This window comes from Prinia subflava, chromosome 5 (assembly GCF_021018805.1).
Source record: "Prinia subflava isolate CZ2003 ecotype Zambia chromosome 5, Cam_Psub_1.2, whole genome shotgun sequence".
NCBI classification, from domain to species: domain Eukaryota; kingdom Metazoa; phylum Chordata; class Aves; order Passeriformes; family Cisticolidae; genus Prinia; species Prinia subflava.
Window position 1 is genome coordinate 2,253,088 of NC_086251.1, and position 23,692 is coordinate 2,276,779.

The 23,692-nt window shown below is 43.9% G+C and overlaps 1 protein-coding gene across 1 annotated transcript in view; it reads left to right on the top strand.

Annotated features, from left to right (window-relative positions):
• NAV2 (neuron navigator 2) overlaps positions 1–23,692 on the top strand; it is a 205,607-nt gene that overhangs the window by 58,623 nt on the left and 123,292 nt on the right. Inside the window, exons 3-5 of the mRNA XM_063397550.1 lie at positions 271–323; positions 15,294–15,366; positions 20,217–20,427. Of these exons, the coding sequence (XP_063253620.1) occupies positions 271–323; positions 15,294–15,366; positions 20,217–20,427 (337 nt within the window). The remainder of the gene's footprint in view (positions 1–270; positions 324–15,293; positions 15,367–20,216; positions 20,428–23,692) is intronic.

Genomic DNA, 23,692 nt, shown 5'->3' on the forward strand with positions numbered 1-23,692 from the left:
AAAGGAATTCCCCATCACAGGAGGCTGTCAGAGCAGTTGGCTTCTGCCCCAGCTGTCTCTGGAGGCACGACCCAGCAGAGACCTCCAGCTGCTTTTTTATTCTTTTTGTGGCTCTCAGTGTTTCACACGTTCACTTGGACTGGAGAGACACAATCCCAAACCCCGTTACTGAGCTGGCAGCAGGTGCTCAGGAAATCACTGGAATAAATAAATGCCCTGGCTTTCGTTTTTTTGCCTTATTGACTCTTTTTTTTTTATTTTGCTTTACAGCAAATGAAAAGATTGAAGACATCAATGGCTGCCCAAAAAATAGATCTCAAATGGTGAGTAGTGAAGTGGTCTGTTGTGTGTGCATGGCTGAGTGACAGGGTGGGATTTCAATGCATGAGGCTTTTAATAACAATTTTTAATTAATTTTTCACAGTAGTGAATTAAAGTATAATTTCAGAACCTTAATTTAAAGTTCTTGTCCCACTGTACTTCTCAGTAGTTGAATCAGGCCTTCTAATTTACCACATATTTACAGCTGAGATTATTCTTACATTGCTACTTTATATTTCTGAAACATCACATAGTTAAACAGAAATATATAGAAATAAAGAATTAGATATTTGAAAGTATGATTAAGAGTTCCTGTATCTTTTGAAACTAAACAAAGTAAATGAGCAATATGAATGATAAGAAAAAAAATCATAAAATTCAAGATGTAATTTGTTGACAGATAAGAAGTTGGTTTGTATCTTGTTTGTATTTAATGTTCAAACCTGGAGAACCAAAAATCAGTCCAGGAAGATTAAAGGCATATAACACCTCAATAGTATATTTGCTGTGAGTATTCCTAAGGGTATAGCATTTTTTTAAGGGTATAGAATTTTAGTAAGAACACAAATAATAAAAAAACTGGTTTTAAAAATACATTTAAATGAATAGCATTTAAAATTTATGATACTTCCAACAAGGTTACTCCTTTCTGCATCTTGAGAAACAGTCATTTTATGACATAAATTCTAATATCTTCCTCTGGCATTGCAAATGCTTGCTTTGCCACATTTGGATATCCGTTCTCTGTGTGAAACTATTTAATGTTTTTTATTTTTATGAGTGTTCCTGACTGCCCCTACCTTCATGACTGCAACATGAGCACAGCCACTCCTGTAGTAAAGTGAAAGAAAGATTTAAGGAGAGCTTGACATCCTAAGTCAAACCCCCCGCTCTGTTCTGCTCTCCTCCTTTGGCTTTTTGTTGTTTCTTGGAAGTTATCAATCTTGTTGAAACCATGGAGCAGGCACTCTGTAAAAAGCAAACCCTCAGAAAGATTTATCTTTGCTCCCTCTTGCTGCTTTGAAGAGGGTGCTTGCTGTTCTTGCTGTAGCCACAGCAGCTGTCTGCAGTATAAATAATGAGGAAATTTTGACAATTGATATAATTTAATGTCCCAAGAGTGCGTTGTAGGAACTGAATTTCATTCAGGACTGGAGTCTGGAACCAGCTCCAGGATGCTGCAGCTAAAAAAGTCCCTTCAACTCATTATTCTCAATGAAGAGAAAGCGTTGCTCTCTTGGGTAGTGGGACAGATGGGGTGGGTTGCTGATGGAACCCGGATCAGGTTATCAGCAGTGGCATGCAGGGGGCACGTGCTGGGTCAGGAATGCAGGACAGGGCTGCAAGGACACATTTGAGTTTGCTCAGCCCCCTCTGATGTTGCTCCACTTGCTCCTTGAGGGTGTGGTGAGTGGGACTGTCCCCCCCACTCATGAGACCTGCAGTCACAGCTGGGCATCCCCAGCAGTTTTCCTCGTGTGATCAAAATGAGAATTGTGGCCAGGGCTTGCTTTTATCTGGTGCACATGCTTACAAAGCTCTTTGTCATCTGACTGTAAAAATAAAGCCCAGGGAAGCTGTGGCTGTCCCATCCCTGGAAGTGTTCAAGGCCAGGTTGGAGGGGGCTTGGAGCAATCTGGGATAGAGGAAGGTGAAACTACAGGACCTTTAAGGATCCTTCCAGCCCAAATCATTCCATGATTCTTCTCAGGCAGAACGCAGGGATCTTCATAGGGGTGGTGTAGGTGCAGTAGTTGCTTGCAGTGTTAAGGGAGATTCTGAAACCCTGGGCTCTGGGAATTCCAGGCTTTCTGTGCTGGCAGGCTCTGACCCCCAAGCAAACACTGCAGTGACCTGAGGCTGTGGAGGAGGCTCCAAAATTGAGTGACAGCACTGGGATTGTGGGTGTGGAGTGTGAATAGCAGTGTGTGATATCACAAGGTGGGAAACTCAGAGTTTAAGGGTTTAGAATACAGTAATGTATCTATAAAGCAGGATGGAGGTTTTAGGGCTGAGGCCAGTCCTTTTTCACCTTCTCCTCCACGGGTCTGGGTGGTGTTTTGTAATTGGGTAGAAGAGTCCTCATTGCAGGCCACGGGTGGTTGGTTATTGGGTTAAAAGTGAAAATAATTTAGGTGTCATCTCACAATTGGTTCATTTGTGGTTAAGACCTTGGAAAGGGTTAGAGACAGATCCATTGTTTACCTTGTTATCTAGAGCTCACAGCTCTAGAGTGTACTATAGATAAGAATTAATAAACATCTAAGTCTGAAAGCAAAACTGCATCTCCTGAGCTTTTAATCCTGGCTCTAACAGGAGAAAAGAAGATAAAAAATGAACAGGGAGATAAGCCTTTGGCAGGGCCAGGACAAACGTGTTGCAGTGCTTGTTTCAGGTGCAGCAGTCTCCATCCTTTGCATTTCAGTGCACTCTGTTAACACAGCTTACAGGGTCCTGCAGAGTGTGGGAACTGGAGTTTGTGTCTGGTGGCCCTGGCTCAGAGGCCATCCTGATACTTAGGTGATGCCCAGTCTGTTTGCAAATGAATCTTCCAGTTAAAAGTGTCCATATCCATATTAGAGTGCTTGAAAGGCCAGCAGCACAGATGAGGAGATGTGGGGGAGATGAAAAACCAAAAGAACCCACCAATAAATGGAGCAAATTTAACTTAGCTCATTGTACAGAAACACAGCACATCTCAGAGAGAAGGGAGCCTTCCACCATCCTCTTTTCCCTCCTCAGAGTCCCAGTGCCTTGAGCTGTGAAGACTCAGCTCACTCCCAGCCAGGTGTATCAGCTCAGGAAGCTGGACCAAATCCGTGTCTTCCCAAATCCATTCAAGGACGTGGGGAAAAGAGGTGGCTTCACTTCCCTGTGGCACAGTCCCGAGCTGGTGGTGCCAAACCTGAGGGAGCTCTCCGCAGAGCCAGATTCAGCCTCTCTGCCTTGTTGCCAGTGTTGGAGAGCATCAGGCAAATTGGCCAAACTGAGCAGCAGAGACAGCTTGGGTCTGTCAGGCTCCAAGCCAGGGCTAATAAGCCTTGTCAAGTGAAGTTTAGTACTGCAGAGCCATGTGGGACCTTCCCTGCTTATCAGCCTTGTCCCAGTGCCAAAAATGACATGACAAGGACCCCACTGGCTCCGTGAAAAATCACTTAGGTGAGAACCTGTCCTCCCATCATCATCCTGTCTGGGTTGTTCTGCTGAGGGGAGGATGCCTGTCTTCCTTTGCTCCAGATAAGAGCTGGCTGGCTTTTATATAATCCATTACAGACTATTCTATAGCTTGTCCTCTGCATAAAATCTGTTACAGGGTTTCTTTTTCCCCAATCCTCTGTATTTTCGTGCTGTAGATCTTTACCCAAACAAAAGCCTGTAATTCTGGTGATGAGTTCCAGCTGGATGCAGAAAATAGTGTGGGTAAGAGAGGATGTGCTTGTGTGGAGCACAGGCTCTGCGTCCGAGAACATTTGGAGAGCATTGCAGCATTTGGGTTTAAAAAAAAAAACAGAAAATGTTGGCATAGTTCTTGATAACTGGGTGAAGGACAATAAATCAAGGCCAGTTTCCTCTCCTAAGTAGCATACTTCTGAAAAGAAGACTTAGGTGAATAAACTTGAGTAGGGCTATCTCTGCTAATATTGTTTGTTTATAGAAAAACAGACGAGTATTTTTCCTTTTTTTTTGCTTATTTGCTTCTTTTTTAGGGTAGGATTTTAGAGTTGAACATGTGGTAGATTATGGGAGGTTAGTACCTGCCCTCTTAGGTACTATGGATTATTCTTACTGATGTGGGTGCCTTTGCAAGTGGTGAATGTTACCTCTTGTCAAAGGGTTCATACCAGTTAAATTTGTAAAATTCTGGAGAAAACCCCAAGTGTTTGAGTTGTCTATTCTACATTATAAATGTATGAATATAGCAAAGCTGAAGCATGCTGAAAGGAGGAGGATTGGGGAACCTGTGGGTGGATACACCAGACTCTCATCTTCCCCTGTCTGGGGAAGTTGTGGGACAGCCAGGACAAGAATTTGGAGCGGCAGAAAGGCTTAACAAACACCCCAGCACCTCCTAGAAATAGTCCAGGAAATTGCTGCGGGTCGCCTGTGGGTTGCTGCTCAGGCTTTAATATTTTTCAGGATCACTTTGTGTCTGTAAGTATCTGTTCTCAAATAGCAAAAGGGAGGCATTTGTTTTTTTTTTTCATGTATTGACAGGAAGTTTTTAAGAGTCATCTCTTTCTGATGCAGATGCCAAGCTGTAGTGGTAAACTAACATCACTCAGTCTTCCTGCTGCTGTTTGTCCTGCAAACAGAGGATTGCAGTGTGGGTCAGAGCCAGCATTTCTTCCCAAGAACTGTATGGAAGTTGGGATGAAAGCTGTGTTTTCAGCAGAACATTTTAATTTTCAAGGAAACCTTACTTCCAGGGATGGGAATTTGACTATTAATTTAACATTTGACTGGTTTCTTGTGTTCTGATAATGAGCTGTTTTGTAATGTGTGTGACACCTAAGGAACAGCTTGTATGGAGATTTTCCAGCATAGTGGGGACCTTGGTTTTGACTTGAAAAGGGCTGAGAATATAGTATGTATAGAATATATAGAACTTATAGAACATAGTTCAGCTGTTGGAGAAAGGTATCCAGTCCCCTCCTCAGTGTGATCCTTGCCAGCTCCATGATTTTTTTTTTCTTTTTTTTTTGTTGAAAGAGCATAGATGTTAAAATCCCTATCACAGATTTGTGTGCATGGCATGTGTCACCCATGCTTCTGTGTTCTTTTTCTCAAGAGCACTTGAATGAGTTGATGTAACAGATGTGAGTGCTGCCCATACTTACAGGAGGTAGCTGGGTTCACACATTCATGACTTGGTTGGAAGGAATAATTCAAGCTGAAACCATCAGCATGACCAGAGCAGCTCTGTGTGTGTGTCTGTAATACCCACTAAGGGAGGGAGCTGCTGTGTTATGTACAAATAACTAAAAATAGCTGCTGTGTTTAAAAAAAAATTTAAAAAAATCTTAGTTGCTTGTTTTCTCATGGAAAATAATTCTGTCTCTGCTCTTCAGGAGCAGGCGCCCACTTTAACCTGCTTCTCCGAACGTTTTGAGCATTTTTTTTATACAGCCAGTGTTGTCCAAGCGTTGCCATAGGAAGGGGCAATAAATCTGCCAGGCTGCTGCTCCAGCCCCCCTGAGTCCCAGAGCCAAGGAGGGTTCTGCTCTCTGCTGCTAATTCAGGGGAGCAGCCCTGCTGCAAGATCAAAAGCATCACCAGCAGGTTTTTTTTTCCTCTGTGAATTCCTAGCGTAGGATTTTTGGAAATGTATCCCAGGGGTTAAATATAGCTGTGCATTTTCAAGTAATCCAACCCCAAGGCTGAGCAAATGTAGTGAAGGGAACTTTCCCATCACCCAAGCCTTCCCCCACCGTGCCTGGGGAGCTCATAACTTACCAGGAGCATATGTTTGGGAATTCGATGTGGTTTGGTGCTTCCATGGTAACAGATGGGTGTCTCTGGCCCTAACCTGTGGTGCAGCTCCTCACAGCTCAGGGGGAGGATATTTTACATATCCCGTGCCAGCCTGGCCAGGGACAGACACCAGCCCAGCTTCTGTGACTGCCCATGCAGGGACACGGCCAAATAGCGAGTTCTGGAATGTCACAAGAATTTTCTTCGAGCTCTCAGGGTTTCTGTTGGTCGTGTATGAACCCATGTCGTGATGTAGACAGGAATGATTTACTGCAGAGATGATCTGCCAGGTTGCTTGTGCTCATCTGTCCTTCAGCCTCAGTTTCTGTGACTCCTGCTCCAAGATGAGGTTGATTTGACTGCCTCAGTTTTTTTCCAGATGCCCAGACTGTTGTTGTGCTTCCACGCTCGCCACTCGTGCCTGGTGAGCAGTGAGACAGGCGTGGTTGGATCTGAGGTTTCTGTGCTGCACAGCTTGCAGTCTAAATAAAACCACAACTCCCCCCCATCCTCCTACATAGAAAATAACAGGATAAACAGAGCTGGAGCAGATCAGGAAAGACCAATAGGTACATCTCCCTGTCATGAGGCATGGCATTAAACAGGGGTTTGTTTCATTTCTGGAGGGGATGGCTTCCAGAAGTGTTTCTGCAGGCAGGGATGGTGATGAGGCAGTGTGTGCCTCCTGCATTGGGTGGGTGTGAAGGGTCCCTTTGCTGCTGCCACTCTGATTTCAGTCCCAGAAGGGACTCAATTCCTCTGCTCTCAATTCCTCACCCTTCACAGTGACGCAAGAATTCGTACATCATCTGTCTGGGAAACAATGTGAGGCTCAATAAAGAGCACCAAGTAATTTTTATGGAAAAATTGAAATATATGAGCCTCTTTGTAAAGACAGAATTAGATTCTGTTTGATCATTTACGTCACAGTTAAATGGAATTACTGCATTTTGAGTGCCTGTGGTTCTGCCCACCCTGTATGGGCTAAATACATGAAACAGCAAATGGATTCAGGGGCCAGGGTCATCCCACGTGTACATGGAGATGTCTGTAGCTTCCACTTATATATTTACACCTACACCAAAGGCTAGAAGCACCACTAACAAAATTTTCTGCCATAACCATTAGTGATATAAAATTATTACATAACTAGACCTTTTATGCAGTAATTTGCAAACACACAGCTTCTTATTATGCTTGGCATAAGTGAGGAAAACTGGGAAATCATGGATGAGAACCTTTTCTAACTAAGAAGAAAAGGTTAGGCTGATTTGAGGACAGGTGGAAGTAAAAATTCTTTTATTATTCTCCTTCAGCTTGGTCTTATAAGAATTAAGGCTGTTTGTATGGGAATTACTTCTCATTCCTGGGTGTTTCTTTTTAGCAGAGGTGCAGTGATAAGCTCTTCACTGTGGAGTGTCTGTGTAAACATATCACAGCTGTTACAAAGAATTAAACAGTCTAGAGAAATAAACTTTTTGTCTCTGTCTTGTCACAGGTTTTTCATTTCCAGCCCTTGCTTACTCACTGTAACTGTGTGATAATGGTTATTTGAGTTAGCTATTCCTTGAAGGCAGTGCATATGTAGAGCATTTCATTCCTCTGGATTTTGTGCAGAGCTATTTTTACATATCCCAGCAGTTTGACTGCACTTGTTCTGAGCAGTTATGCGGGGGAATTTCAGCAGGAGATGTTATCAGGTGCGAGGAAGGAGGGGGCACATGTGTGTTGGTGCCACTGGAGCAAATCCCTTGGGAACAGGTGGAGCTGTGAGCCTGCAGACACAGGAATGTGCTGCTCTGCCCGCTGCTCCCTTCCCAGGGACCTTTTTTAGAAAGGGACAGCTGTCAGCCACTGCAGGGCAGGAGGCTCCTTCTGGAGAAGTTGGGTTAAATTCCGGATTCCTGCTGCAAATTCGAGTTGATGATACACGAAGCCTTCGGCATCTGAGGTGGTGTTTGAGGGCAGGGAGCAGAGTGCTCGGTGCCCTGAGGGCTCTTGGTGTCACTCCCTCCTCTTAAGCATTTCTGCACTCTGAAAAATACTGATTTATGTAAATTTCAAGGATGTTCTTAGGAAAAAGTCTGCCTTTGCTAGCTATTGGTGTTGTTTTAGACCGAATCATAGAATGATGCAATTATTTGGGTTGGAAGGGATCGTAAAGATCACCCAGTTCCAAAGCAGGTGACAGGGACACCTTGCGCTGTCCCAGGCTGCTCCAAGCCCTGTCCACTGTGGCCTTGGACACTTCCACTGCTCTGGGCATCCTGTGCTGATGCCTTGGGAAGGCTGAGCTGGAACAGAGACTGGGCAGAGCCAGAGAATAAAGCAGGGTTTATGGAAAGGCCTTTAGGGCACACCTTGGGCAGGACAAGAGCCTGACCAGGGCTGCACCCAGGGTGAACCCAAAATGGTCACAAAATGCCTGACCAGTAACAAGGTCTCACACTTTGGTAAGTTTTAGTCCATTTGCACACTGGGGTTTAATTGTCCAATTTCAGGCTGTGAGGTCCCATGCTTCCTGTTCCTCCCTCCAGCCCACCCTTGTTTGTGCTTTGGGCTGAGAGCTGTCCCTGGTGTGCAGCAGGAAAAGGATTTGTTCTGTGTCCCTGCTGTGTGCAGAGCTCAGCAGCCCTGACTGTGAGCTCAGAGCTGCACCCTGGGCAGCACAGTCTGAAATACAGAGCACAGTCGTGGCTTCTGCACACTTTTTCTTCTTTTCAGTTGCACATGAGCAGAAATTCAGCGCCAAGAAAAACAGTTACCGTGGCACGTGCTTAGATATTGTCAAGAGAGTCTCATCTATATCCCAAATTAATGATTCTCCAGAGGCAGGACTGACTCCTTGTTGATACATGTTTTGCAAAGTTGATCTTCTGTTGCTTAATCATAATTTAGAACATCTCAAGATTTCAAATTATTCACAAATTACCCACTTGAACTTTTCAAACGTCTGATTCTGAAGAGCTAATCCAAAACTAATATTTCCACCAATATTTTTCAAGAAAATTGCTCTTTACTTTTGTTTTTCCCCATGGGGAAAGTTTCAATTTTAAATAAATAAACCTGAAAGTAAACAACCTGAAAGAAACTTGAAAAGCTGAATAAAGCAGGAACGTTTCTGCAACCCTCCCTGTGTGTGTCCCTGAGCAGATCAGCTTTGGCAAACCTTGGGAATTGCCCTGGCTGGCCTGAGTCCATCCCCAACACAAGTGTGCCCCTTGGATGCTCTTTGTTCTCATTAGGAGTTTTGGCCAGTGTGAGGCACAGTTTTCTCTTGTGGGCTTTACTGCCCTCGTTTCTATTCACACTGGGCATGTTGGGAGTGAATGTTGAATATTTGTCCCATTATTTCTGCTGGAAGAGCTGGAAACATGGGATAGCAAAGGTTTTACCAGGGTCAGAGAGAAGAGGATGCACAAGATGAGGCTTAGGCTAGTTCTCCAGCCTTAGACTAGTGCCCAAAGCCTCCTTGTCTTTAAAAACCTCAAGTAAGGCAATTTTAAGGGAAGAGTCAACTCTTCATTTATATTTGAGCAGACTTTTGTTTCTTTGGGTATATCTGCCACAACCTTCAGAATATGGATTAGCTTCATTTGCCCTTCCATTACAAATTTTATTTTATTTCTAAGGTGCCCACCCAGTTCTGTCAAAATCCTGAAACTTAATTTTGGGAGGCGTTTTTATCCAAGTGGTCAGGAGCAGCAGATGAACACTGGGAGCAATGCATTATTTTCTTTTTAAAAAGATACATTTTGAATGGGATAACTACTAATGAAGATTTATTTTAAACAGAGCAATAAGAGTTAGTATTTATATCCTTCTGGGACAAATGGAATTTGCAGTTCTGCTTGGGAATTTTTCTATATATAATTATGTTTAGGAAATAGAGCAAATGAGATATTACTGGAATGGAGAGCCCTTCCTCCCCCAAAACTCCAGGGTTCTAAGCATTGTCACTGTAATGACTTAAGATTTTAAGGCACTTTGTAAACTTTAGGATATAAAAATATGAGGGTAAAAGCCTTACTCAAAAATACAGACAAGGAATAGATTTTGTGCTAAGAGACAGCTTGCGTTGGGCTATTTCCTACAGTGCAGTTTCTGCACTGTGTGTGAAGTCTGCAGGAATACTGCATAAAGCTTTGTGAGGCCTTACAAACTTGTAGATGAATTAAATCTTTTTCTTTTGAAAATTCATATATTACACATAGCATTGAGCCACAGGTTATGTGGAAAGCACTGGTTTCAATGTAAGAAGTGGGTTTACTGATCAAAACTCCCCATTTATCACTAAAATTGGGAGCAGAGGTCTTGCATCGCAGCGTGAGAAACTTCTCCTGGTTTGTAAGTGAAGGGACTTCGAACAGGTTCAATTCTGGTGTTTGTTTGAGGAAAAACATCCGTGTCTGTGCCAAGGGCAGCCCTGGTTATCATTTACCTAGTGTGTTTGACTTGGCAGAGCTGGACAGACAGCCTTGGCTGGAGGCAGTGTCCACACTCAGGATTTTGTTGGGTATAATCAATGTTCAACATGTCAGTGCCCACCTCTGGCTCTCCACTTACAGGATGGGCTACAGGATGAGGATATTTCGGGTTTGGTTGTTTGTGTGTGGTGGTTTTGTTTTGTTTTGTTTTGTTTGTTTTCTTTTGTTTTCTTTTGGTTTTGTTCTGGCCTATCCTGTTCTGCTCATACAGACGAGGGCATGTTTTCTCTGTAGCCCTGGCAAGAATAGAAATGGAAATTGCTGCTGTATGACAAGCACAGAGTCTTGTGTGATGACCTGGTCTTGGACAGTTCTCTGTGTACAGCACTCAGCCACGAGGCCTTCTGTTCCCACCTTGTCAGGTTATTGATGTTGAGAGGAAGTTTTCCAGTAGCTTTTCCTTCTCTGAGTGTGAGAAGGGGAGTGATGACACTTGATGTGTTATGTCTGAGCAGAAATTGAATTTTACAGGGTTGTTTGGTTTGTTGTTTTTTGGGTTTTTTTTCCTCATAATCTCCTAATTAAAAGAAAGGAGGAGGAGGAACCCCAGAGGGTGGCAGCCCCTGTGGTGTGGGCTCAGCAGTCCTTGGTTGGCACTTAGGGACATTTCAGAATAAATACCCGTCATAAAAGGATGTGGGACTGATAGCACAGGTTGATAGTTAATTACACCTGAAACAGTTTAAATATGGTGCCCTAAAATGGCAAATTCCTTTGGTTATGTGGGCTGGGAACTTTAATAAGACTCAGTTTTGGATACCCGTGGTAATGTTTCCAAGTGAGATAATCACTGTGGGTGGCTGTGCTTGGTTCTCCTTCTTTTGCAGAGTTCTCCCCTGTTTTGGGTGGGCAGGGAATGAAAGCCCCCAGCTGCCTTCTTCACTGCTTTGCTTCTGCTGTGTTAAACTTTGCTGACAAAGCAAATGAGGAATCAGAATTGTCAGCCAAAAACCAATTGTGGCTCACAGTGAAACAGAAAATATCCACTCCCCCTTGGCAAATCCAGCCCTTTCACATCTGCTTAAAGGGTTTAAGCAATTCGTGGACTTGGCAAAAAAAGAACCCTACAGCCTGGGTGATGATTTGCTGCTGAAGGCTGTAATTACAAGGAGGCAACTGTGCTTGGTGTTGGAAGTCACGAGGATGCAGTCCTTGGGGTTCTGCTTGGAATTAGAGAGTGGTTAGGGTTGGAAGGGACTGTAAAGAACATCTCCTTCCAATTCCCTGCCATGGGCAGGGACACCTCCAGCTATCCCAGGGTGCTCCAAGCCCTGTCCAGCCTAGCCTTGGACACTTCCAGGGATGGAGCAGCCACAGCTCCGTTCCAGGGCCTCACCACCCTCACAGGGAAGAAATTTCTCCTACTGTCTAGCTGAGATCTATCCAGAAGCTTCACTTCTGTCCTACACACATCTCAATGGTCTATCATAGCTTGCTGTCTCCAGCCCTGTCTGCACTGGGGGCATCCTTCTCCATAAAACAATATTTTCATATTATTAACAGTTAACACAGCAGGGGCCAGGGGCAGAATCCTTCCTTGGAGCTGCTTTTATGAGTGAAATTCATGACATGTTACATTGCTGGGAAGTCACCTCTTTAAACAAGAAATGTGATTTCTGATGCATTAGACTGATTCAGCCAAGATCAGGGTGCTTGACTCAGGCCAGCCATTGTTTTGTAGGAAGGACCTTGAATTCTGACCAGCACTAAATTTTAATCATTTCAGCTGTAGTCCTGCATTCAATGTTTCACTTTCTTCTTGGGTTTTCTCTAATTTCCTCCTGTTTCTCTTTTCAAGCTCTATTTTTTCTTCAAAATCAACCAATTCCTCACATTCCTGCCATGCTACCATGTAATGTTCATGTCACAGATGCTGTATAGATCTTAGCAGAGTCATTGGTGCCTTTATATCTGTCAGCTTTATTTTTTTAGTGAATCCCTCGTATGTGCAGTGCTGTACATCCCCACAGGATCTCACCCTAGTTCTCCATTTTCTGAACCTAAAGGGTGCACTTTTGCACCTCCCTGTACTCCCACTTTGATTCCTCATGCCTGATGAAATCAGGGTGTTTTCCATGCCAGCAGAGCATGGAAAGACCCCCTGTTTCTCACAGCGTTTGGCCAGGCATTACCACTGGTGTGGCAGCAAGGCAAGCACATCTGACCTTTCATACAGCAGTGAGGTTCCAGGTTGCTCAGCCTGAGGTTCAGATACAGACCTGAGATGGAGAGCCACCCATCAGTCTGATTTATCAGTGATTTGTCTTAATTCAATGGCAACGATGCTCAGAAAACCTGGGGGGTTATCCCACGGGAGAAATGGGATTATTTTAAAGGGGCGTCCCTGAATCTGAATAGGGTGAGATTAGGGTGTCAGCAAAGACGGCTCAGTAGCACTAAGAACGAGGACAGGGATGAGGAACTCACAACCCAGCTGTAAATGTTAATCCTGTGCTCACTCTGCCCTGAAAGAGAGTTTATGCAAGGATGGGGGCTTGGGAAGAGAAGCAAACAGAGCAGGACCGAGACAGGTACTGCAGCTCTGGAGTGGGGGCGAGATATTGCTTATCTTTAGTCACTGACCTGCTTATTTGGAGAGGAGACATCTACCACAGCTGTGAAAGTCTGGGAATGCTCTTGGAATGGTGCAGCTTGCTAAGTGCGGGTACTGGGAATGGATTGATCCTTTTATGTGGTGTTTATTCTTGAAAAGGTGAACTTTGGTTTTCCTGTGAGTCCCAAATCACCTCGATGAAAGAGCCCTGTTGGAAACTTGAAAGGGTTGTTGAGCACTGAAGAAGGAAATGGGTCAATTCAAATTGGGTCATATTGAAGTGTGGATAAATGAACCTTTGAACTGCACCCTGCTCCAAGCCTCAAGGTCTGAGCAGTGCAGGAAATGTATTCTTTGGTACCTCTCTGGGGTTTGGAGTATATAATTTACTCAAAGTGTACCATATACTTTGTGTACTTTATATTATATCTCAAAGTATAATGAGGTTGATAAAAGTGTTTCTAATTGCTGAAATCACAGTTCAGCAGTGCCAATGACTTACCCCCCTCCACTTGATAGAAGAAAATGTTTTTATTGTTATAGTTATAGATGATAAATTAGTGTACTCTGAGAGAAATCCATGTGGGAGGTTTCCTGGCAGCTTCCCTGGTATTTTTTATTACTTTGAGAAGGACAGGGAGCTCAGGTCAGGTGCTGGGAGCTCAGGGTCTAAACTGCTGCCTTAGCGCTCAGCTGTGTAGTTTTTGAGGGCAGGCAGGAGCTGACAGGGCAGCTGGATTTTAATGTTTCCTTTTGATGTCTCCACACTTCACAGAATAAAGATAGTTTACGTGAGACCAAGTGTGGTGCTTGGTGTCTGTCTCCTTCCTTTTCCAGTGGATGCAGTGTTTCAGGAATTAATAAATTAATGTTTGAGAGATGTTCAAACACAAGGACTCGATTTTATCACTTGCTGATTACCATGGTTAAATGAAAAAGATTGCTCAACAGTACCATTCAACAGTTTTTTGTGTGACCACACACAGAGCCTGGTGTTTCCTAAAATGTTCCTTGCAGCCCCTCAAGGTGTCCAAGGTTGCACTTCTACATGGAAATGCTTTGGTCTGGGGTGGAGGCTGGCATCTCTCAGCATCTTCTGGTTATGACAGCAGAGCTTCAGTGGGAGCTTGGTGGGAAATCAGGTGTGAGGCTACTGCAAGATCCCTGTTGTAATGGTGAGGTGGAGCAGACAACATTCCTGATTTGTCCCGCCCCTCTGGAGTTTACTTTCTTAGGTGGTGGAACCCCGGGCTCTGGGAATTCCAGGCTTTCTGTGCTGGCAGGCACTGAGCCCCAAGCAAACACTGCAGTGACCTGAGGCCGTGGAGAAGGCTCCAAAATTGAGTGACAGCACTGGGATTGTGGGTGTGGAGTTTGAATAGCAGTGTGTGATATCACAGGGTGGAAAACTCAGAGTTTAAGGGTTTAGAATATAGTAATACATCTATAAAGCAGGATGGAGGTTTTAGGGCAGAGGCCCGTCCTTCTTTTTCACCTTCTCCTTCATGGGTCTGGGTGGTGTTTTGTAATTGGGTAGAAGAGTCCTCACTGCAGGCCACAGGTGGCTGGTTATTGGGTTAAAGGTAAAAATAATTTAGGTGTAATTTCATAATTGGACAGTTTATCCTTGAAAGGCCTCGTAGAGAGGGGGCCATTTTGTAGTTTGTTAGAAATGCTGTAGCACTCCGAGTTTGTGAGACAGTAATGTGGATAAGAATTAATAAACATCTGAGTCTGAACATGAAACACCATCTCGAGCATTTAATCCTGGCCCTGGCAAAAAGAAGATAAAACGCAACACTTAGGCAGGGTTTGAGTCCAGTCCATGCATTGCAGCCGGAGCTGAAAATCGATGTTATCCCATGGAAGTTGTTCCCCCTGCCCCATCTCTGTGAGGGCAGGGCATGCCCCTGTGCCCTGGAGCGGCCTGGTGTTCCCGGCACGCAGGGAATGCCGTGAGGGAGCGTGCTCCGGATTCCCCCTGAAGCTTCCAGTTACAGCTCTTGTATCCCACTCCTGGCGTGGCTGGAAATTTCTGCCAGCTGTCAGCCTGGGGGCAAGTGGCAATCTGCCTTCTCAAACAAATGGCCTCCGTGTTTATTTTGGGTTTCACGTTTGTTACACCCGGTGCAGGTGACGGATGCTGGCGCAGGACATCCTTGACCCTGTAGTAAGAAATGCAGCCTGTTGTGGCTGGGGCTTGAGCTAACCTGCTTCATGCAAATGCAGACAGCAGAAAGCCCTGACCCGTGGAATAACCACTTTATAATCAAGGGAATAATCCATTTAGGACCTCAGTAACTGAGAGGGTTTCGTGCCGTGGTTTCCACATCGCGGGCAAAGGAACTTGTTATGGGATGCAGCGACTGGGTGGCGGTGTATGGAAGTAAATAATTATTACAATGCATTTTCTTTTTGTGTCTCCTTTTCTTCTGTTTGTTTTGTTTGTTCTTGAACAGATTGAAAACATAGACGCGTGCCTGAGTTTCTTGGCTGCTAAGGGGATTAACATCCAGGGGCTGTCAGCAGAAGGTGAGTTCACTGGTTGTTCAAGATTTCAGGTTAAATGAGGAACCTGAATTATTACCTGTGATTTCAGCTGGAACATGGAGTGTTATGGAAGATTAATAAGGTCAATTTGAACTTCTGACAGCCTTTACTTCTTTTTTCCCCCATCTCAGTGTGAAAGGTAGATAAAGTACATACCTAATTTCTACACGGCTGACTTGTAAAAATAATCAATGAGACCAAATTAGAATTCAGTCCTTTCTTTACGACTTTCTGTTTAAAACCAGAAATTTCTTATCTCAGCTCCATAATCGGTGTATATTTTACAGATATAAGTGAACTGCTGTCAGTTGTTTGCCTTTTCAGAGAAAAAATTATTTCCTTGTTCTTCAATTATTCTCTTACCTGAACAACCATCCTGCTTTCGTCCCAGTCTAAAGATTTTTCTTTTTTCCAAGTGCACAAAACAACCAAATCCAAATGTTTTGAGGGAAAAAAAAAAGACATTTTGACCTCTACTGGTCACTCTGCTTTTGAAGGGCATCAGAATTTTTCTGAAACCAAACTAGGTTTACTCTATTCCTTTATGCCAGGATGTGTGGCACCTGTTGGCTCAGAAGCTGTTTAGCTATTATCTTATTAAGAGATCAAACAGATCTCTGTCATCCTCAGCACCAGCTTTCACTTGTATTTTCATTTACTTATGCTGCAAAAGCAGTTGAGTTCAGTAGCTGAATATATGATATGACATCTCCAGCAGTGCTTTACAGAACAAATAATTGAATGTGTGGCATCAGGTGAGACTTCAAAGTTAGATGTGGTGACTGAATCTCTTCACAAACTTATTTTGGAGGACAGGCTGCAGCAAAATAGCAGAGATTTAATGTTCATTGTTCTAACCTGAATACAGCACAGCTAGCAGAAGAGGAGGCTGAATGTTAGATGTGTTCTTAGGCTGGATTAGGATAGCAATAACAAATATTTTCCTCCAAAGAGAAGCTTTACTACGCTCCACCTGACTGCTGCCAGCATTATATGCCTCAGTTGCTCAGTTATAATCGGAAGGATTCTCATGTCAAGAAAAGAAAACATGAGCTAAAACTTCAAACAGCAGAAAATCTGTTTGCCAGGAAATGATTAAAAGGAAAATGCAGCTGAGTCAGTTGTAAAGGCTAATTTTGACCTTAGCATGGAAATACTGTAAAAATACATTTCACATTATTTACCTGTCTGGACAGAAGGTAAAATCCAAGTGACACAGCAGTTCAGTGGTGAGAAAACTGCCCGGGTGTGCAAAGCTGGCAGCATGGTGCTGCTCACGCTGGGGAAGGGACAGCATGATCGATGCTCGTGGCTCTGCTGCCAAGTCACAAGTCAGGCCCAGCAGGACATATGTGCTTCCCATGGCTTCACTGATCTGGGATTTCTGCCTTTCTTCTGCACTGTCCAGGAATTAGTGTATTAAATCACACGGAAGCTAAGAAGGGACCAGTCATGTTTGCTGCCAGCAGATAAATGAGAGCATTTACTGGCTCCAGCACTAGCACTGAAGGAGGAAAGCGACAACCAGAGAAGGAGGAGGGACTGAATATACTGTTATAAAATAAGTTAAAGGACTTGAATGCAGCAGTAAAGTAAATTTCTCTTTCTGGTTGCTCCGGCACTGTGTTGAGGAACGCAGAATAATTTCAAGTGAGGAATGTTGTTACCAAACAAGCCAAGTTGCCAAGACCTGCTAGGTCAACTGCAAATAACTTTATTTACTTCGCTGGCAGATCCTCATCTAGGAGGAAGGAAAAGGCTGTGATTGCTTCCAAAGGGGAATAATCACTGAAGTCTCCTGGGTTTGTGAAGAGCACGTGTTTTTCAATAGTGCAGCTTCAGTGTGGAGGGAAGTTAATGATTCAGAACTGGAATTTGGATGACTCCTAAACGTTGAAATAATTTGGGACCGCATGTGTCATATCCATCTGGTGTTGAAAACTCCTGATTTGATATGTGCATGCCACTCACACTGGGTCTATTTTGATGGATTTATGCCGTGGAGGTGCTGAGGATCTGCAATCACCGATGATGACCAGAGGCTTCCCTTCCCCAGAAACATGGAGGCAAAAAGGCATCCCCTTATCAAAGATTCTTAAAAATCTAAAATCTCCATTTCTAGTTACTGTAGAAAACTACAGAGAGCTGGAGACCTCTTTTCATCTCTTGCTGCAAATTTTTATTGTTCATTCTTTGAACTGTCTTTCCACAGCCCTGCTCTTAGACTTGTTTTAGGAATTGCAGCTTGCTCTGCTTCACACAGTATCTCCTTGCTCTCAGGGTATTGAAGGTGTTGGAGGACACAAATGTGCAGTAGAAACTCAAATTGGTATCACAGATGAGCAGCTGAGCACGTCATGGAGCAGGGATGTAGGGGAAACAAGCAGGGATATCCCAGGAAATCTCCAAAGAGTGGGTTTGTGGGGTTTCCTGTGAAAACCAAATTCCAGTTTCCTCTCAAGTGTCTGGAGTGTTTGTTTCCAGTGTCCAGGACAGTAATTTTTGGCTCCACGTTTAGAATGGGTGGGTGACATCCTTGTCCTTATCTAAGTCAATATGATACTGGAGCTGGCCATGGGCTGGAGAGGACTTGAAGCAGGAAGCATTTGAGACTCTGCTGATGTGCAGAGTGCAGGGAGGCTGAAGTACTCTTTGAAATACCCCTTTTGTACAAAGTGCAGGGTAGAACTGCCAGAATTACCTCACTTTTTAAGATAAAAGAAACAGAGGTACCTCTGAGAGTCCGACTTAAAATGTTTTGTTTCAAATCCAGAGGGAAAGAGACTGCTTTAACTCATTAAAAGTGTTTTTCTTTTGATTATTTGGTCAAAAGCAGGTTTCTCTTCTGATCAATACAGCAGAAAACAGGCAACAAGAAAGAAACAGGTTGTAGGTGGGTTATTGTTATAATTGCCTCTCACTTCACATAGAAATCAATTTCCAGTTGCATATGGCTTTGCTACATTTAACAAGCAGGCCTGTGGTAATTTCTTTTATCTTTTTGCCTGTATTTATGCAGTTAAGCTTCCTAGTGCCTCTGGATCTGTTCAGTTCAGCTTCAACCTGTGATTAAATGCTACTTTCCTTACAGTTCCCACGAGTAATTTGAGTTCTCTGCTGGAGATAAGGAAATCCTTTTTACTGTGTTCTGCTGTAGTTTGTGCCTGTTCTGCTTGCACCCCTGTCCTCCCAAGCTAAACACAGATTTTTGGAGAGAACCTGAAGGTTAGAGAAGGAAGCTGCCTGGTACAGTGAGAGAAGGCTGGGTTTCTGCATGGGAGCAGGAGTGGGCTGGGAAAAGGGGAAACAGGCAGGATTTTTTTGGGACCCCACTGTTCAGGAAGAGACTTAAATTGGCCAGGAAAACTAAGGAAGCCTGAAAATGGCTGCAGAAAGGCCATGGGAATGATAATCCTTTAAACAAGGGAATGGAAGGGTCAGTGGTGGGCGAGAGCAGAGCACTGATGGAGGGGCCAGGCTGCAGGGAGGAAAAACAGTGGCTAGGGAAACTGAGTCAAGAAGTACGAGAGGAAAAGAATGTCCTGGGTGATGACCAGGGGCTCTTAGAGAAGGGCTAATATTTTCTGAAGACATGGGCATGGGCTGAGGCAAATTTCAGAAAGGAAGTAAATTATATTAGCAGCTGTGAAGGGAAAGTAGACTGAGGCGCAGGTAGACAAGGAGACCAGGGCTGGAAGCTGGTACAGAATGGGAAACAACAGTTTTAAACCTTGAGCCTCAGATCTGCTGGGCCAAGTGCTCAGGATTAGGAGCAGAAGCGTGTTGATGCAGCAAAGATGAGCAGCGTGAGCAGAAACGTGGCTGGGAGAGGGAGTAAAGGATGGAGTGGAGCCCATCACGAACTCAGAGCAACATTTCAGCTGGGACTGGAAACAAATGAAAATTCTGGTTCTTGCCTTTGTGCTTGGCCACATGTCCTTTCCTTCTTTCTTTCTCACAGGGCAACAGTCAGCTTTTAGTTCAAGTGATCTCTACAACACAGAGGCAAGAGTTCAGCTGTTTGATGGAGCTTTTTAAATCCACTTCTTAAATTTAGGAAATTCAACATGCTAAGTAATTAAGTCACAGCACATTAAGAAGCCTGCAAGGAAGAATTTGCATATTAATTATGATACAATGGTTAAGTGCACGGTCTGATACACTTCTTCATCTTTGTGTTTCCACTTGCTGTTACATTTTTGCGTTTGATATTGCATAGAAGAGCGGGATGACATTCAGGAATTGCAAAGTTTATGCATCGGCTGTCAAGCTATCTTTGGGTTCCTGGGGTGCCCATCCCTTATCAGCTTGTGATATTACCAGAGCTGGTAACCATCCATATTTTCTAGTGCAAAACTTGCATTAAATTTTTTCAGTGCAAAGGATTATTGTGATGTTCCAGAAATATGTGTGAGAACTAGGCAATTTCCTCCTTGTGCGAGTTTAGGTCTGACAAATCATTTACAGTGTGCTGTCCTTGATGCAGTGGTTGTTGTGGGGGTTCTGTTTTGGGGTTTTTAAAGGTTAGTTTAAAGGAAGGATTTAAAGAGTCTTGCTTTTTAAGCATGCTGGCATTAACACAGACCACAGCGGAAATGTGAGATATTGCTCAGTCCCCACAGGGCAGAGATCAGTCATTTATTTGTTGGTGCTCACTGGCAATCAACTGTAATGCCAATTAGATGTGCAGAAGGAAGGTTACCCTGAAGGATCCCCCGCAGGAGCTCGGCTCAGACAGCGCTCTGGGGGTGCAGCGCCTGACCCGCTGCGCTGCCGGGGGAGAACACCCCCTGACGGCTGATGGGTGACAACCTCTCCCCTTTGCCTTCCAGAAATCAGGAATGGGAATCTAAAGGCCATCCTGGGCCTCTTCTTCAGCCTGTCCCGCTACAAGCAGCAGCAGCAGCAGCCCCAGCACCATCCGTCCCAGGGCCAGCCGGGGGGCCCTCAGCAGCAGGTGCCAGCCCCGGCCCACACTCCGTGCCAACAGCCCCCACAAGCTCTGCAGCATCAGCTCAAAGCACAGCCAGAAATGCAGTCCAGGTGGGGAAATCTTCTTCAACTTGGAGTTTGGTTTATTTGGGTTTTTTTTTTTTGCTTCTCTTTGCAGGTCTTTAAAAGCCAGGCAAACTCCTTTCTTTGGTTCTGCTCTAGAATAAAGTGTGTTGGGAGTGGAGTGCTGGGTAGCAGCTGACTTCAAGCCTTTGGAAATCAAAACACTTGTGTTTAAATGCAGCCCAATGTGGGTAACACCCTTGCTGGACCAAGTAACCACGGGATTGCAGAAAGATCTTTTCCTCACTGTTCCTTTTGCTTCTCTCTGCTCACAAAGCATGCACGTTGTTTCCCTTAGAAAACACGCATTTTAGGGATATGAAAACCAACTCCAGTTCTCAGATTACAAGAGTTTGAGTCCTTACTAAGAAATGGAAGGGTTACCTTCCACCGTGGGGAGGGGTTACCCTGACAGTGGTAAAAGAAATAGAGCTCATAACGCCTGGTGGCAATCAAAATCAAATCCAGAGCTTTTGGTCAAAAATAATGTGCTGCTGGCTTTACATAAAAAATAATTTTCATAGCAGGTATTTGTTGGCACTCCTAGATCAGAGTACAGATGAACAGAAAGGGGTTTTGTTCCTTGAATGTCTTTAATACTAGAAGTTCTTTCAGGTTGGAATAAAAGCAGTTTTCTGAGGCAGAACCACAGTGAATGCATGTGCAGCCTTCTACTGGTCTGACCCTTGCACTGCTGAAACAGGGAGGGTTTAGTGGGGATAAGAAGCAGAATCAAAACGAGGAATAATATTTGCACAATTGCTAAAGCATGAAAGCTTTTTGTTTTTATATATCTCACACTGAGGCTTGTTTGTATTACCACACCTTGAGGTGAACACTGGCTTAAGTGCTGCCTTCTGAGGGATATAAACAGTTTAACTGAAGCCTTCCAAGTGAGACTCCTCAGAGGTTATTTGGGTTTGGCTTTTATGTCTTTCTTCACAAATTATGCTCATTTGGGTGTAAACAATAGTTTTGTATAATTGGAAAACGTAGTGTTTGTACAGCATGTATATACAGGAAATAATTATTGTAAAATAAAGAAGAGATTTCTGCAACTTTTCTGTCAAACATGCAGAGATGCTGAGCACTGGTTTGCTATTTTCAGTCCATCCTGGAGATTGGGCTGAGTTTCAAATAGTTGAAAAATATGTATATCCTGAAAATCTTAAATGTCACGTTTTCTCAGTATGTACTAAAGTCAGATTGCTCAGATTCTACAGAAAACATATATAATAAAGGAGTGAGGAAAAGAGGAATAGGGTTGGGGGTTGCATGCAGATTTCTGTGTTCATTACTGTGTAAAAATTAATTAATTTCAGACTGTTGTGGTTTTGACCTGAAGTCATACTTGGGCAAGAAGCTTTATATTCCTGTGAAATTCATAAAACCCCCTTTTCTCCCTAAAACCAGTTGCTAAGTTCAATGGCTTTAAAAAGAAAGAAAGAAAGAAAAAAGTTTCTTTGTTGAATGTTCTCTTCCACTTTTTCTTTCCTGTCACAGTGCATCTCCCAGGGACTCATCTCAAAGCAAAATCATCCGATTCACTCTTGGTCAGAAAAGGTCTTCTAGGTTAGCATTTCTTCATCTTCTGCAAAGCATGAATAATCCTTTTGCAATATTTCTGGGTGCATGTCTAGGGTTCCTGTCGAAAACAGTTTGGCCTTGACAGTAAACGGCTGAAATGGGAAAGGTTTAGCTGGATTTGATTTTTTTCTCCTTTTTTTTTGTTCTGTTTTTGAGGTGTGGAATGCATTTTGGCCCTCCAGGAAACAATTTGATTTTCCTTGTTCTTAGGAGCTTTTTGCTTTTGAGAACAAAACATGGTTCTGGGAGTTCTTGCCCCACTGCATTAATAGTGTTTGGATCTGCATTACTGAAATCATAGACTCATAGAGTGTTTTGGGTTGGAGGTGACCTTGAAGATGACCCAGTTCCATTCCCCATCTGCGCTGCATCAGGCCAGTGAGGAGGGTGTCCCCTGCATGCTGTGAGCCCCAGCAGTGCTGTGTGCTCTTCAGAGCCCCTGCTCTCCCCAGTGCCCCCTCACTCCCCTGGAATCTCCCTGGAAGTGAGCCAGAGGTGTTGCAGTCCCTTTTTGCCCTGGATCCCAGCATGACCTGCATGCCAGCTCATCTGTCCATCTCATCTCCGTGATCTTAAGGGTTGCTGTGGTTATTAACCTTGTTATTTTACTATTATATTTAAATGCTTGGCTGGAATATAATTTTACATTGGTAAATTATACTGTACTGTTTTTTGCTAAGCTTGTGAACTTATAGCTTATGATCTTTATTTGGTTTGCACAGATTGTTTTTTCTGCTGTATAATTTAGATTTATTTCCCACGTCTTATTTCTTGTATGCTAGCAGTGAATCTCTGCAGAATAATCCCTGTTAAAAAGCTCCACGTTTCCTTTTCATGTTCTTCCTTGATCATAATTATGGCTTGACAGCTCATACTTGCTTAACAGAGGTGCTGAGGAGTAAAAGAGTGTTCTCCAAGCTCAGAACCTTCTCGCTAAACAGGAAGAACCCAGAACCCTCCCTGAACCTGAGTTTTTCCTTAGATTTCACAGGCACTGCTGTGAAGTGTTATGACCTGATACCAAGAGCAGGGGCTTCAAACCAATTAATTAAACTACACTGGGGGAAAAAAAAAAGTCTTAAGGAAAAGGATGTCTTGAAGAGTGCTTTTAGCACGTAGGTTTTTTATTCTTGGAGTGTTTTCATTGGCAGTGACCATACTGACTCAGATGGAAAACCTGTCACTTCTTAGGTGCTCACGTGGTTTGAGGAGCTTTGTTTACTTTAAAATGTGACAGCTTTGCAAAACCTGTGTGGATATGTGTGGGGAGCCTTTCCTTGCCCACCAGTACAGGGAGATTGTCCCTTCCCTTCTGCTGGAAATCTCCCCTCCCATCCTGTGGCCCTTGCAGCCATCGTGGGGTGAGTGCCCCATAGTCAGTGTGTCAAACCTGGGAGGCAACTTAGGGCTGAGGTGCCTTGTAGAAAACCTAGCTCGTGTCCTCTCAACCAAAATGATCTGTTCAGGAGCTTCCTCGTCTTGGTGACTTTCTCAAAAAGTTTTATTTGTTGCTGGTTGGCCCTCAGCTTCTTCCCCTGTGGTCTCCTCTACAGTGGGTGAAGCCTCTCTGGGGATTTCTCATGGGCCCTTTGCTGCCATGATGAGTGTGGACAACATTTTAGCACCCCCCAGTGCTGGAAAAAAGCTGGATAATTTGGGGGAGTGG